The sequence below is a fragment of the Tachypleus tridentatus genome, chromosome 2, assembly GCF_004210375.1.
Source record: "Tachypleus tridentatus isolate NWPU-2018 chromosome 2, ASM421037v1, whole genome shotgun sequence".
Taxonomy (NCBI): Eukaryota; Metazoa; Arthropoda; class Merostomata; order Xiphosura; family Limulidae; genus Tachypleus; species Tachypleus tridentatus.
Window position 1 is genome coordinate 11,569,161 of NC_134826.1, and position 18,771 is coordinate 11,587,931.

Genomic DNA, 18,771 nt, shown 5'->3' on the forward strand with positions numbered 1-18,771 from the left:
CTTATAACACTACTTTACAGTAAACTGGTAATATCTTATAACACTACTTCACAGAAAACTGGTAATATCTTATAACACTATTCCACAGTAAACTGGTAATATCTTATAACACTACTTCACAGTAAACTGGTAATATCTTATAACACTACTTTACAGTAAACTGGTAATATCTTATAACACTACTTCACTGTAAACTGGTAATATCTTATCACACTACTTCACAGTAAACTGGTAATATCTTATAACACTACTTCACAGTAAACTGGTAATATCTTATAACACTACTTCACTGTAAACTGGTAATATCTTATAACACTACTTCACAGTAAACTGATAGTATCTTATAACACTACTTCACAGTAAACTGGTAATACCTTATAACACTACTTCACAGTAAACTGGTAATATCTTATAACACTACTTTACAGTAAACTGATAATATCTTATAACATTACTTCACAGTAAACTGGTAATATCTTTTAACACTACTTTACAGTAAACTGGTAATAACTTATAACACTACTTCACAGTAAACTGGTAATATCTCATAACACTACTTCACAGTAAACTGGTAATATCTTATAACACTACTTCACAGTAAACTGGTAATATCTTATAACACTACCTCACAGTAAACTGGGAATATCTTATAACACTACTTCACAGTAAACTGGTAATATCTTATAACACTACTTCACAGTAAACTAGTAATATCTTATAACACTACTTCACTGTAAACTGGTAATATCTTATAACACTACTTCACAGTAAACTGGTAATATCTTATAACACTACTGTACAGTAAACTGGTAATATCTCATAACACTACTTCACAGTAAACTGGTAATATCTTATAACACTACTTCACAGTAAACTTGTAATATCTTATAACACTAATTCACAGTAAACTGGTAATATCTTATAACACTACTTCACATAAACTGGTAATATCTTATAACACTACTTCACAGTAAACTGGTAATATCTTATAACACTACTTCACAGTAAACTGGTAATATCTCATAACACTACTTCACAGTAAACTGGTAATAACTTATAACACTACTTCACAGTAAGCTGGTAACATCGTATAACACTACTTGACAGTAAGATGGTAACATCGTACAAAACTACTTCAAAGTAAGCTGGTAATATAGTAGAACACTCTTAATGACGAGAAACGTTGTTCTCTCCCTATCAATAACAGTGTTAGTACTGATACCAGTCGTTCTGCGATACTTCGTATAACACAGCTTTACAGTAAGCTGGTAACATCGTATAACACTACTTCAAAGTAAGCTGGTAATATCTTATAACACTACTTCACAGTAAGCTGGTAATATCTTATAACACTACTTCACAGTAAGCTGGTAATATCTTATAACGCTAATTCACAGTAAGCTGGTAATATTGTATATAACCACATTAAATTAATATCTCTTATCACTTTACAATAACCTGTAATTTGGTATAACAGTTTACAGTGAGATGGAAGCTATTAATATCTTATAACTCTACAAGTTCTTAACACTTTGTAGTAAGCTACTAATAGGTTTTATAATAATATATCGTAATTATATTCAACTTTATCTCAACTTGTTTATTCGCTACAATTCTGGTTTACCTGATGTCCGTTGACAGTGACCGAAGACCTAATCGCCAATGGCATATAAGAAACAAAATACAATTGAAATACATTTATATAGTCTTGTTACTGATATTATTACTAAGCAGTAAAAATAATATTACAGTTCAAGTTATTGCAAGTCTTACTTCTCGTATTGTCACACTAATTCCAGCTGATGGATAACACTTCATCAGTGTTGTGTTATAGACCTAAACTTGATAGCAAGTGTCTGTCATATACTTTGTTTTAGTAATATCATAGACGTATCTTCATGAGATCTTCTCGTGTTACATTTATCACGCGGATAGTTACTTTATTATTCTGCACGTGTCAAACTTTCATTTCGTAATTATAAAACATACAAACGACAGAACACATTGTTTCTCATGAGTCTTCAACGAGTGGTTCGGCAAGTAATAAATCCAAAAGAGTTTTGACACGAATCTTTTCTTCTGTTTTTATCAAGTTTCGAAACTTCCTGATTGACAGAAATGATATATCATCTATTTGAACTGTATTCCATAAAATGACCGTTCGCACGCTAGCGAGGTGCGTGTTAAAATCTATTATCTGATCTGACAGTCCATCGGTATCATGTCTCCAAGATGAATTTCCCCTTCTAGGTGTTATAGTATGACAAAAATATAAGAAACCTTGCGTCATTAAAGTTGACTTGTTTTGCGAAATTTAAACTGGATGAGTATATAGTGTTGGTGATTGCATTTTGATGGGTTTGAACCATTTTCTACTTGATTTGTATTAATGATACTAAACTTCCCTGAACCCAAAATGGGAGAGCTTCAGTCCCTGTGTAATGTGAACATTTCAACAACAAGCATGTACATCCAGTTTAGAGTTTCCAATCTCAAACTCTGTGTAACAAACAGAGTTGTTGTCTAAGGAAGTCATACGTTCTTGCTTTCTACGTTCCTTCTCAAAATGTCACGTTTTTGTTTAAACAAGAACATATGGTTAGTTTCTTTACACTGTGTCATATGCAAAATTAAAACACAATTACGACAAAGTTAATAAGTTTCCATCTGGATGCATTGGTGGCTCCATCTGCCTTTGAAGCGAAATCAAGGCGAATTAAATTTTCTCCGAAGATTACGTTGTAGAAATTGAATCTATTTAACAATATGTTTGTTATAGAAATTGAACTTATTTAACAATATCTTTGTTGTAGAAATTGAACTTAACAATATCTTTCTTATAGAAATTGAATTTAATTAACAATATCTCTGTTGTAGAAATTGAACTTAACAATATCTTTCTTATAGAAATTGAACATAATTAACAATATCTCTGTTGTAGAAATTGAACTTAACAATATCTTTGTTGTATAAATTTAACTTAACAATATCTTTCTTATAGAAATTGAATTTAATTAACAATATTCTTTCTATCAATAATATCATTTTTATGCATTGTTTAACACCGTAGCAAATTGTTTGACGTCTTTTAGCGTTTCACTGCTTGAACAGATATAACTCGTTAAAATATACAGAAACTCGTATAACATTATGAAGCTTCCTTTTTTGGAAAATTACCACTTTTTGAGAAAATCGAACATTACTTGTTGTTATACATCATGTCTTCATATGAAGGCTGTTTTGTATTTTTTAAACCTTAACCCTAATTAACTTAAATTACAACCGTAAACTTGACACGATACTGAATCAGTATTCATGACACAGCCTGTAATTACGTTATTAACCTGGCACTCACGTTTCGGACAACTTATTTCAACTTGGTGTGTGTCAAGAACTGAAAATTATGAAGAAAACATTGTTGTAAACAAAGTGTGTCAAGGTGAAACTGTTCAAGTGTATTCCGCCAGGGTAGATTTGACGTGACTATCACTTGTTATTTGTGTGTTTTTGCCATCTGCACAGAGGATTATGTATGGTTGTCTGCAACTTTAAACAATTAAAGTAAAAGTTTTGATTTCATTAAAGCTACATCTGGTGTTATGTAGAAAAACGAATGGAACCTTCTATGATTTCTGTGAATATTGATAACATAACATTAGTAGCTCTTCAGTGCGGTCATTCACTTGCTAATATGTTTCATTTCAGTTGCCAAATCACTCACGTATGACACAGACAATTCGTGAACATTTAGATTAAATTCTAAAAAGTAGTGAGATGTAATTTATCATGACTGTAAAAAGTAATGAGATGTAATTTATCATTACTGTAAAAAGCAATGGGATGTAATTTATCATTACTGCAAAAAGTAATGGGATGTAATTTATTATTACTGGAAAAGTTAATAAGATGTAATTTATCGTTACTGTAAAAAGTAATGGGATGTAATTTATCATTACTGCAAAAGGTAATGGGGTGTAATTTATCATTACTGCAAAAAGTAATGGAATGGAATTTATTATTACTGCAGAAAGTAATGGGATCTAATTTATCATTACTGTAAAAAGTAATGAGATGTAATTTATTATTACTGCAAAAAGTAATGGGATGTAATTTATGATTACTGCAAAAAGTAATGGGGTGTAACTTATCCTTACTGCAAAAAGTAATGGGGTGTAATTTATCATTACTGCAAAAAGTAATGGAATGTAATTTATGATTACTGTAAAAAGTAATGAGATGTAATTTATTATTACTGCAAAAAGTAATGGGATGTAATTTATCATTACTGTAAAAAGTAATGGGATGTAATTTATTATAACTTTCAGTGGCCACTGAAACAAAAATATATAATGGGTGATGACTGAAAGCTTTCATTATGAAACAACTACTTCTGTAATAACAGTTTCAAAGAAACAACACACAACGTGTATAAACAAGGCTTTTCTTACATTATTTCTCCAACTATTTTTGTTTTCCATTAATGATGTTATTCGATGTTATTGAGTTCAGCCTTATAAATCTTTTTTGTCATTCCTAGCTTAATTGAACTCTACTAATCTCGCCCTGAATTTAGTCCTGACGTTGTGATTTCATGGCGACAGAGTAATGACTTATTAAGTCTTTTGATTTTCGTTACTCTTTCTTCCGTTTTCATTCCGGTTTTCTGTATTTTAAAATAACAGGATAGAGTACTGACTCGCATGTTGTCTTTTGAGACTTTCCCAGTATTACTGGATTTAAACAGTTGTTGTATGTTTACATAAACAGTTCATGTAGTCGTATATACTGTTAAGTAATTCCTTGTACAAAGGGTAAACTGATTTCACTTCTAAATAGCAGAAAATAACTTCAGGTTTTGTGAATAATCTCCATTGCCCCAACGCTAGCATTGTCCCCCCCCCCGGTGGTTCAACAGTCAAATTATAAAGCTAACGTGGTCCTCCATGTAGGTCAATGGTCAACTTATAATAGTAACGTTGTTCTTCTTCCTCAGGTGGCTAGGTCAGCAGTCAAAGAAAGTTTGGTGAGTGTCTTAGCAAAACGTGTATCAAATAAATCGATAAATACAAGGCACTTGTCTTTAACCCTAGAATCTAGTAATTAAGTTTCTGTAAATCAAGTCATTCGCCAAATATTGGGTTACTATTGTCTTATCAAATAGATGGAGTTGACCATCACTTTTGTAGCGTATCTACGGCTGCAAAATTCGGAGCTCGTTTTGAAATCAACGAGACGCGAATCAGATACCTTAGGATTCACGGTTACCCAAGGCAAGGTTAGACAGACTTTCAGAAAGTTCAACATACTTTTAGACAAGAAATGTCGGTGTGGTCTTACATGCTTGTCTTTAAGTGTTAGTTGCGCATGCTCAGAGAGCACTGAGCCAGAGGTTTCCTGAGCTCACATCGTGGGAATAAGTTCGTATAAACTTTTGAAGGTTTAACTAAACTAGTGTCTTAAACATATATATATATATATATATCTCGTGCTCAACCTTTTATCGCTTAATATTAATTTGTTCCCGACTTGTTCCCGACTTTCTCACGATGATTACAACCGTTTCCGGCGGAGATAAACTCTGTAAACAAATGTATTTAAGTTCAAGGTAACAGCTCTGAAAAACCAACAACTCATTTTGCATGCGTGTTATAATGTCTTTGTTCGCAAAAAAAACAAAACAGATTTATTATAAAGCTACGAGTGGCTTGTCGTTGTACCTCCTTTTTAAAAACTCTTTAACGTTTGGTAATTATTTCACTTTTGTTCTTACATGTCAATTTGCGCTTGTGCAGAACTGGAAGATGTACTAGAAGCTAAGCTCTCGTGAATTTACGTAATTTCTCTTCGGAAACGCAGATACTTGCGTACGATTCATTAACCAGTGACGATTGGTTCCAAGTTAATTGAGATGTGTTATACTAAGTATTAAAACATTTGTGTTCCAGTGTTTGGCTTGTTTCATCAAGTTAACAAACTCGAGACTTTGTCAAAACTGGTTCAGGAACAATGTAACCGAAATTCCGTGTTATAGAAAAGCAATAAATTCTTATATTAAACTTTCTCACAGAAGCGTTGTCCAGAAACAAATACGTACTACAGTTAAGACTAAGTAGCCCGTATGTTGCTTTCACCTCAGTCTATCGTTTTGCGAAAATTGTAAAACAATAAACCTGGAGTGAGATCGGCTTAACTTTGTTCACTACTAGGCCTTTCTTCTTCGTTTGTTCGATGTATTTGAACAAACTGGAAGCAGTGCGCCTGTTTTAGGAACAATCATTTGTCAAACAAACGCGCATGCGTGTGAAGCTCGACTAATACTAAGAGAGATGACAATAGCTGATGTTGTGTGAAGTTCAAAGTGGTTTCATTAGCTGTTGATAAATTCCAGAGTTAATTATATATATACACAGATACCTTAAATTCTAACATTACGCGCACTGGAGATTTGGGTGGATCACGTGATTCGTGATAGTTCCATACTCTACGTAATAAAATTTGTTCTACATTTCTTCAGGTGAATATTTTTTTATGATTAAGCCCAATAGAGTCAAATAAGTGTACTAAGGCATACTATTTTGAACACGTTACGTGATGTTCTTTAACATCCTGTCACGTATCTAGTCTTTCCTGAATAAATCTTACAATTGTCAGTATGACTCCAGGACAAGCAGTTTTTTAAAGATATCATTACAAATAAGGTCGTTTCTTTACTATATGTATATAGACAAACATCCAACACCAGGGCGCAAATCATAAAGTGGGTCATTAAGTAATTGCCCTGGTTTTTAGTTACCAGTGTAAATAAGACACAAAGATACACCGTTTATCCAGTTTAACCTCGGTTTAACTTGCCTCACGTGCTTAGAAAAAAAAATGGAAGAGATTTGGGTGCTGTAGCCCACAACGTCACACATTTTTACCTTTCACAGCTAGAGGTGGGTGGGAAGATGATCGCTCACAAAAAAAAAATAATTATGGGTGACATAAATGTGTGAGACTACAAAACTGTCACTAAAGTTAGCATTGCAGTTTACAATATGATGTTTGGGCATGACTACCAAAATGTAAAGCTATTCCAGTTTACAATATGATGTTTGGACATGACTACCAAAATGTAAAGCTATTACAGTTTACAATATGATGTTTGGACATGACTACCAAAATGTTAAGCTATTACAGTTTACAATATGATGTTTGGACATAACTACCAAAATGTAAAGCTATTACAGTTTACAATATGATGTTTGGACATGACTACCAAAATGTTAAGCTATTACAGTTTACAATATGATGTTTGGACATGACTACCAAAATGTTAAGCTATTACAGTTTACAATATGATGTTTGGACATGACTACCAAAATGTTAAGCTATTACAGTTTACAATATGATGTTTGGACATAACTACCAAAATGTTAAGCTATTACAGTTTACAATATGATGTTTGGACATTACTACCAAAATGTTAAGCTATTACAGTTTACAATATGATGTTTGGACATGACTACCAAAATGTTAAGCTATTACAGTTTACAATATGATGTTTGGACATAACTACCAAAATGTTAAGCTATTACAGTTTACAAAATGATGTTTGGACATGACTACCAAAATGTTAAGCTATTACAGTTTACAATATGATGTTTGGACATACTCACCAAAATGTAAAGCTATTACAGTTTACAATATGATGTTTGGACATGACTACCAAAATGTTAAGCTATTACAGTTTACAATATGATGTTTGGACATAACTACCAAAATGTAAAGCTATTACAGTTTACAATATGATGTTTGGACATGACTACCAAAATGTTAAGCTATTACAGTTTACAATATGATGTTTGGACATGACTACCAAAATGTTAAGCTATTACAGTTTACAATATGATGTTTGGACATTACTACCAAAATATTAAGCTATTACAGTTTACAATATGATGTTTGGACATGACTACCAAAATGTTAAGCTATTACAGTTTACAATATGATGTTTGGACATAACTACAAAATGTAAAGCTATTACAGTTTACAGTATGATGTTTGGACATGACTACCAAAATGTTAAGCTATTACAGTTTACAATATGATGTTTGGACATGACTACCAAAATGTTAAGCTATTACAGTTTACAATATGATGTTTGGATATAACTACCAAAATGTTAAGCTATTACAGTTTACAATATGATGTTTGGACATGACTACCAAAATGTTAAGCTATTACAGTTTACAATATGATGTTTGGACATGACTACCAAAATGTTAAGCTATTACAGTTTACAATATGATGTTTGGACATAACTACCAAAATGTAAAAGCTATTACAGTTTACAATATGATGTTTGGACATGACTACCAAAATGTTAAGCTATTACAGTTTACAATATGATGTTTGGACATGACTACCAAAATGTTAAGCTATTACAGTTTACAATATGATGTTTGGACATAACTACCAAAATGTTAAGCTATTACAGTTTACAATATGATGTTTGGACATGACTACCAAAATGTAAAGCTATTACAGTTTACAATATGATGTTTGGACATGACTACCAAAATGTTAAGCTATTACAGTTTACAATATGATGTTTGGACATGACTACCAAAATATTAAGCTATTACAGTTTACAATATGATGTTTGGGCATGACTACCAAAATGTTAAGCTATTACAGTTTACAATATGAAGTTTGGGCATGACTACCAAAATGTTAAGCTATTACAGTTTACAATATGATGTTTGGACATGACTACCAAATTGTTAAGCTATTACAGTTTACAATATGATGTTTGGACATTACTACCAAAATGTTAAGCTATTACAGTTTACAAAATGATGTTTGGACATGACTACCAAAATGTAAAGCTATTACAGTTTACAATATGATGTTTGGACATGACTACCAAAATGTTAAGCTATTACAGTTTACAATATGATGTTTGGACATAACTACCAAAATGTAAAGCTATTGCAGTTTACAATATGATGTTTGGACATGACTACCAAAATGTTAAGCTATTACAGTTTACAATATGATGTTTGGACATGACTACCAAAATGTTAAGCTATTACAGTTTACAATATGATGTTTGGACATTACTACCAAAATATTAAGCTATTACAGTTTACAATATGATGTTTGGACATGACTACCAAAATGTTAAGCTATTACAGTTTACAATATGATGTTTGGACATAACTACCAAAATGTAAAGCTATTACAGTTTACAGTATGATGTTTGGACATGACTACCAAAATGTTAAGCTATTACAGTTTACAATATGATGTTTGGACATGACTACCAAAATGTTAAGCTATTACAGTTTACAATATGATGTTTGGACATAACTACCAAAATGTTAAGCTATTACAGTTTACAATATGATGTTTGGACATTACTACCAAAATGTTAAGCTATTACAGTTTACAAAATGATGTTTGGACATGACTACCAAAATGTTAAGCTATTACAGTTTACAATATGATGTTTGGACATACTCACCAAAATGTAAAGCTATTACAGTTTACAATATGATGTTTGGACATGACTACCAAAATGTTAAGCTATTACAGTTTACAATATGATGTTTGGACATAACTACCAAAATGTAAAGCTATTACAGTTTACAATATGATGTTTGGACATGACTACCAAAATGTTAAGCTATTACAGTTTACAATATGATGTTTGGACATGACTACCAAAATGTTAAGCTATTACAGTTTACAATATGATGTTTTGGACATTACTACCAAAATATTAAGCTATTACAGTTTACAATATGATGTTTGGACATGACTACCAAAATGTTAAGCTATTACAGTTTACAATATGATGTTTGGACATAACTACCAAAATGTAAAGCTATTACAGTTTACAGTATGATGTTTGGACATGACTACCAAAATGTTAAGCTATTACAGTTTACAATATGATGTTTGGACATGACTACCAAAATGTTAAGCTATTACAGTTTACAATATGATGTTTGGATATAACTACCAAAATGTTAAGCTATTACAGTTTACAATATGATGTTTGGACATGACTACCAAAATGTTAAGCTATTACAGTTTACAATATGATGTTTGGACATGACTACCAAAATGTTAAGCTATTACAGTTTACAATATGATGTTTGGACATAACTACCAAAATGTAAAGCTATTACAGTTTACAATATGATGTTTGGACATGACTACCAAAATGTTAAGCTATTACAGTTTACAATATGATGTTTGGACATGACTACCAAAATGTTAAGCTATTACAGTTTACAATATGATGTTTGGACATAACTACCAAAATGTTAAGCTATTACAGTTTACAATATGATGTTTGGACATAACTACCAAAATGTTAAGCTAGTACAGTTTACAATATGATGTTTGGACATAACTACCAAAATGTAAAGCTATTACAGTTTACAATATGATGTTTGGACATGACTACCAAAATGTTAAGCTATTACAGTTTACAATATGATGTTTGGACATGACTACCAAAATATTAAGCTATTACAGTTTACAATATGATGTTTGGGCATGACTACCAAAATGTTAAGCTATTACAGTTTACAATATGAAGTTTGGGCATGACTACCAAAATGTTAAGCTATTACAGTTTACAATATGATGTTTGGACATGACTACCAAATTGTTAAGCTATTACAGTTTACAATATGATGTTTGGACATGACTACCAAAATGTTAAGCTATTACAGTTTACAATATGATGTTTGGACATAACTACCAAAATGTAAAGCTATTACAGTTTACAATATGATGTTTGGACATGACTACCAAAATGTTAAGCTATTACAGTTTACAATATGATGTTTGGACATGACTACCAAAATGTTAAGCTATTACAGTTTACAATATGATGTTTGGACATAACTACCAAAATGTTAAGCTATTACAGTTTACAATATGATGTTTGGACATGACTACCAAAATGTTAAGCTAGTACAGTTTACAATATGATGTTTGGACATAACTACCAAAATGTAAAGCTATTACAGTTTACAATATGATGTTTGGACATGACTACCAAAATGTTAAGCTATTACAGTTTACAATATGATGTTTGGACATGACTACCAAAATATTAAGCTATTACAGTTTACAATATGATGTTTGGGCATGACTACCAAAATGTTAAGCTATTACAGTTTACAATATGAAGTTTGGGCATGACTACCAAAATGTTAAGCTATTACAGTTTACAATATGATGTTTGGACATGACTACCAAATTGTTAAGCTATTACAGTTTACAATATGATGTTTGGACATTACTACCAAAATGTTAAGCTATTACAGTTTACAATATGATGTTTGGACATACTCACCAAAATGTAAAGCTATTACAGTTTACAATATGATGTTTGGACATGACTACCAAAATGTTAAGCTATTACAGTTTACAATATGATGTTTGGACATAACTACCAAAATGTAAAGCTATTGCAGTTTACAATATGATGTTTGGACATGACTACCAAAATGTTAAGCTATTACAGTTTACAATATGATGTTTGGACATGACTACCAAAATGTTAAGCTATTACAGTTTACAATATGATGTTTGGACATTACTACCAAAATATTAAGCTATTACAGTTTACAATATGATGTTTGGACATGACTACCAAAATGTTAAGCTATTACAGTTTACAATATGATGTTTGGACATAACTACCAAAATGTAAAGCTATTACAGTTTACAGTATGATGTTTGGACATGACTACCAAAATGTTAAGCTATTACAGTTTACAATATGATGTTTGGACATGACTACCAAAATGTTAAGCTATTACAGTTTACAATATGATGTTTGGACATAACTACCAAAATGTTAAGCTATTACAGTTTACAATATGATGTTTGGACATTACTACCAAAATGTTAAGCTATTACAGTTTACAAAATGATGTTTGGACATGACTACCAAAATGTTAAGCTATTACAGTTTACAATATGATGTTTGGACATACTCACCAAAATGTAAAGCTATTACAGTTTACAATATGATGTTTGGACATGACTACCAAAATGTTAAGCTATTACAGTTTACAATATGATGTTTGGACATGACTACCAAAATGTTAAGCTATTACAGTTTACAATATGATGTTTGGACATGACTACCAAAATGTTAAGCTATTACAGTTTACAATATGATGTTTGGACATTACTACCAAAATATTAAGCTATTACAGTTTACAATATGATGTTTGGACATGACTACCAAAATGTTAAGCTATTACAGTTTACAATATGATGTTTGGACATGACTACCAAAATGTTAAGCTATTACAGTTTACAATATGATGTTTGGACATGACTACCAAAATGTTAAGCTATTACAGTTTACAATATGATGTTTGGACATAACTACCAAAATGTAAAGCTATTACAGTTTACAGTATGATGTTTGGACATGACTACCAAAATGTTAAGCTATTACAGTTTACAATATGATGTTTGGACATGACTACCAAAATGTTAAGCTATTACAGTTTACAATATGATGTTTGGACATAACTACCAAAATGTTAAGCTATTACAGTTTACAATATGATGTTTGGACATGACTACCAAAATGTAAAGCTATTACAGTTTACAATATGATGTTTGGACATGACTACCAAAATGTTAAGCTATTACAGTTTACAATATGATGTTTGGACATGACTACCAAAATGTTAAGCTATTACAGTTTACAATATGATGTTTGGACATAACTACCAAAATGTTAAGCTATTACAGTTTACAATATGATGTTTGGACATAACTACCAAAATGTTAAGCTATTACAGTTTACAATATGATGTTTGGACATGACTACCACAATGTAAAGCTATTGCTGCATTAAGCCCATTCTAAATTATTACTGTAGCTCCATGTTACTATGTGGATCTTCAGTGTTTCTAAAGAGAACCAACCACATAACAGCAGGTGATACAAGTCTGGCTACACATGATATGAAATAACCAAACAAATCATTCCGCGTATTTTCCGTACAATAACTTTCAGGAATAACTTTCATTGTATATGTTATAATTGTGTATAACTCACTATTTCCTAATCTATATAAATGCTTTATATATTACAAGCTATTTTAAAATATGTAATTAAAGTTTTCTCTTCAAACCCAGTACAAATGATTATATGTACTAATGTATTAATATTAATTAATATATTATCTTATTAGATAATAAGAAATGTACATTTCTACTAATTCTTTCATACCTAAGAAACTGTGAACTCAGCACGTGTCGTTTATTGGAACATTATTGTTTGAAAAAAAAGGTCGAAACTTTTAAAATGCGAAATCATTTAGGATAAACATTACCATTATAATTACTTAATACCGGACTAATAACACTAATTAAATCGTCAATATACCTATATTTTGCTGTAAATTATTCCAGATTTCAAAAAATGTTTATAAATTTATTTTAATAACATAAATTAACAATACATTTTTTCTATATTCTATTGTTTTAGTTCATGTAGAAAACTGGCAGCTGTTTCTATTCCCATAATTTTTCCACGTGTTCTTTGAATTTTCAGTATGTAATTTCCATGTGACAATTGAAGCATGTGGTTGGTAGGCTGCCAAAACATGCACATTAGAGATCTACAGTAATTACCCTGTACCCTTCAGTTTCACTTGTAGCAAAAAAGAGGTGTTTCTCTATTGATAAGGCTTTTCATGTTTTGTTTTGTTTTGTTTTTTCAGCACTGGTTAGATTCAACTAAGAACGTGGTAAAACAGCTGAAAGGTAAATTTTAATTAAAATATCAGTTTTAAAGTTTCTATTTTTAACTTTTCTGTGAATAATGTGGCTAATGGTTAAAATAATATAACCTTGGATTCTTGGGGTTGTCTGTTTCTTCTATCACCACATTCTAACGTTGAAGTTAAAGAACAACAGTGTCCGTCCCGAGTGACGGCAAATTTTAAGTTAAAATTTAAATTATTTCAAGTTTAATTGTGTTTGACTTTTGGTTTCACTCAGAGCCAAATCTCTGAGCTACTTACACAGTATACCCTGAAAAGTAACTGTGGAACATTTCAATCGTGTTAAGAACCACTCAGTAATAACATAAGGTAAATCTACATTTTTATTACTATTATTACATCACGTCTTCGAATGTGAATGATAGTGTGATTAATTATTAACAATCTAGTGTAGAATATCCTGTTAAAATAGCCGTGTGATTAATTATTGACAATCTAGTGTAGAATATCCTGTTAAAATAGCCGTGTGATTAATTATTGACAATCTAGTGTAGAATATCCTGTTAAAATAACCGTGTGATTAATTACTGACAATCTAGTGTAGAATATCCTGTTAAAATAGCCGTGTGATTAATTATTGACAATCTAGTGTAAAATACCATGTTAAGATAACCGTGTGATTAATCATTGACAATCTAGTGTAGAATATCCTGTTAATATAACTGTGTGATTAATTACTGACAATCTAGTTAGAATATCATGTTAAAATAGCCGTGTGATTAACTACTGACAATCTAGTGTAGAATATCCTGTTAAAATAACCGTGTGATTAATTACTGACAATCTAGTGTAGAATATCCTGTTAAAATAGCCGTGTGATTAATTATTGACAATCTAGTGTAAAATACCATGTTAAGATAACCGTGTGATTAATCATTGACAATCTAGTGTAGAATATCCTGTTAATATAACTGTGTGATTAATTACTGACAATCTAGTTAGAATATCATGTTAAAATAGCCGTGTGATTAACTACTGACAATCTAGTGTAGAATATCATGTTAAAATAACCGTGTGATTAATTACTGACAATCTAGTGTAGAATATCCTGTTAAAATAGCCGTGTGATTAATCATTGACAATCTAGTTAGAATATCCTGTTAAATAGCCGTGTGATTAATTATTGACAATCTAGTGTAGAATATCCTGTTAAAATAGCCGTGTGATTAATTACTGACAATCTAGTGTAGAATATCATGTTAAAATAACCGTGTGATTAATTACTGACAATCTAGTGTAGAATATCCTGTTAAAATAGCCGTGTGATTAATCATTGACAATCTAGTTAGAATATCATGTTAAAATAACCGTGTGATTAATCATTGACAATCTAGTGTAGAATATCCTGTTAATATAACCGTGTGATTAATTACTGACAATCTAGTTAGAATATCATGTTAAAATAGCCGTGTGATTAATTACTGACAATCTAGTGTAGAATATCCTGTTAAAATAGCCGTGTGATTAATTACTGACAATCTAGTGTAGAATATCATGTTAAAATATCCGTGTGATTAATTACTGACAATCTAGTGTAGAATATCCTGTTAAAATAGCCGTGTGATTAATCATTGACAATCTAGTTAGAATATCATGTTAAAATAGCCGTGTAATTAATCATTGACAATCCAGTGTAGAATATCCTGTTAAAATAGCCGTGTGATTAATTACTGACAATCTAGTGTAGAATATCCTGTTAAAATAGCCGTGTGATTAATTATTGACAATCCAGTGTAGAATACCATGTTAAGATAACCGTGTGATTAATCATTGACAATCTAGTGTAGAATATCCTGTTAATATAACCGTGTGATTAATTACTGACAATCTAGTTAGAATATCATGTTAAAATAGCCGTGTGATTAATTATTGACAATCTAGTGTAGAATATCCTGTTAAAATAACCGTGTGATTAATTACTGACAATCTAGTGTAGAATATCCTGTTAAAATAGCCGTGTGATTAATTACTGACAATCTAGTGTAGAATATCCTGTTAAAATAGCTGTGTGATTAATCATTGACAATCTAGTTAGAATATCATGTTAAAATAGCCGTGTAATTAATCATTGACAATCCAGTGTAGAATATCCTGTTAAAATAGCCGTGTGATTAATTATTGACAATCTAGTGTAGAATACCATGTTAAGATAACCGTGTGATTAATCATTGACAATCTAGTGTAGAATATCCTGTTAATATAACCGTGTGATTAATTACTGACAATCTAGTTAGAATATCATGTTAAAATAGCCGTGTGATTAATCATTGACAATCTAGTGTAGAATATCCTGTAAATATAACCGTGTGATTAATTACTGACAATCTAGTGTAGAATATCCTGTTAAATAGTCGTGTGATTAATTATTGACAATCTAGTGTAGAATATCCTGTTAAATAGCCATGTGATTAATTATTGACAATCTAGTGTAGAATATCGTGTTAAAATAACAGTGTAATTAATTACTGACAATCTAGTGTAGAATATCCTGTGCCATGGTCATTTCCAAAGTGAGTATTGAGTTGTACCTGGCTGTACAACTTTTTAAACGTGAGAGAGAAGGATACTTGGACGGACACCAAAGTTCAAACTATAATAATATAGCATTATATAATATAATAATGTATCTTGAATACAGGTAAAATTATTTATGATTCACAAAAAAGGGTTTGATAATAAATCGAAATAGTTTACCATACCCTGGGTCTACTAGATACCGGCCTGGACTATTTACGTGAAGATTAATGGACTGTTATATAATTTATTTAGTGTCGAAAATGTTGGTCGTATATTATGACGTGTTTATTTTGATACTGTAACTATTGGTCGTTTATTATGATGTGTGTTTATTTGACACTGTAACTATTGGTCGTATATTATGATGTGTGTTTATTTGACACTGTAACTATTGGTCGTATATTATGCCGTTTTCACCTGACGATGATCGAAGAAGGTCGAAACGTTGTTCACTCCTCTACATAAAAAATAGTCACTAATATAATACATAAGTAGATTGTATAGTCACCAATATATTACATAAGTAGATTGTATAGTCACTAATATATTACATAAGTAGATTATATAGTCATTAACATATTACATGAGTAGATTGTATATTCACTAATATATTACGTAAGTAGATTGTATAGTCACCAATATATTACGAGTATATTCTATAATCACTAATATATTACATAAGTAGATTGTATAGTCACTAATATATTACATAAGTAGATTGTATAGTCACTAATATATTACATAAGTAGATTGTATAGTCACTAATATATTACATAAGTAGATTGTATAGTCATTAACATATTACATGAGTAGATTGTATAGTCACTAATATATTACATAAGTAGGTTGTATAGTCACTAATATATTACATAAGTAGATTATATATTCATTACCATATTACATAAGTAGATTGTATAGTCACCAATATATTACATAAGTAGATTGTGTAGTCATTAACATATTACATGAGTAGATTGTATAGTCACCAATATATTACATAGGTAGATTGTATAGTCACTAACATATTACATAAGTAGATTGTATAGTCACCAATATATTACATAAGTAGATTGTATAGTCACCAATATATTACATAAGTAGATTGTATAGTCACTAATATATTACATAAGTAGATTGTATAGTCACTAATATATTACATAAGTAGATTATATAGTCATTAACATATTACATGAATAGATTGTATATTCACTAATATATTACGTAAGTAGATTGTATAGTCACCAATATATTACGAGTATATTCTATAGTCACTAATATATTACATAAGTAGATTGTATAGTCACTAATATATTACATAAGTAGATTGTATAGTCACTAATATATTACATAAGTAGATTGTATAGTCACTAATATATTACATAAGTAGATTGTATAGTCATTAACATATTACATGAGTAGATTGTATAGTCACTAATATATTACATAAGTAGGTTGTATAGTCACTAATATATTACATAAGTAGATTGTATATTCATTACCATATTACATAAGTAGATTGTATAGTCACCAATATATTACATAAGTAGATTGTGTAGTCATTAACATATTACATGAGTAGATTGTATAGTCACCAATATATTACATAAGTAGATTGTATAGTCATTAACATATTACATGAGTAGATTGTATAGTCACTAATATATTACATAAGTAGGTTGTATAGTCATCAATATATTACGAGTAGATTGTATAGTCACTAACATATTACATAAGTAGATTGTATAGTCACCAATATATTACATAAGTAGATTGTATAGTCACTAATATATTGCATAAGTAGATTGTATAGTCACTAATATATTACATAAGTATATTGTATAGTCACTAATATATTACATACGTAGATTGTATAGTCACTAATATATTACATAAGTAGATTGTATAGTCATTAACATATTACATAAGTAGATTGTATAGTCACTAATATATTACATAAGTAGATTGTATAGTCACCAATATATTACATACGTAGATTGTATAGTCACTAATATATTACATAAGTAGATTGTATAGTCACTAATATATTACATAAGTAGATTGTATAGCCATTAACATATTACATAAGTAGATTTTATAGTCACTAATATATTACATAAGTAGATTGTATAGTCACTAATATATTACATAAGTAGATTGTATAGTCACTAATATATTACATAAGTAGATTGTATAGTCGCCAATATATTACATAAGTAGATTGTATAGTCACTAATATATTACATAAGTAGATTGTATAGTCACCAATATATTACATAAGTAGATTGTATAGTCACTAATATATTACATAAGTAGATTGTATAGTCACTAATATATTACATAAGTCGATTGTATAGTTACTAATATATTACATGAGTAGATTGTATAGTCACTAATATATTACATGAGTAGATTGTATAGTCACTAATATATTACAT

The 18,771-nt window shown here is 30.1% G+C and overlaps 1 protein-coding gene across 1 annotated transcript in view; it reads left to right on the plus strand.

Moving 5' to 3' along the window:
- The window catches only part of LOC143240704 (uncharacterized), a 98,114-nt gene that overhangs the window by 72,078 nt on the left and 7,265 nt on the right, over positions 1 to 18,771 (plus strand). The window contains exon 9 of the mRNA XM_076483602.1: positions 13,757 to 13,799. Coding sequence (XP_076339717.1) covers positions 13,757 to 13,799 — 43 coding nt within the window. The remainder of the gene's footprint in view (positions 1 to 13,756; positions 13,800 to 18,771) is intronic.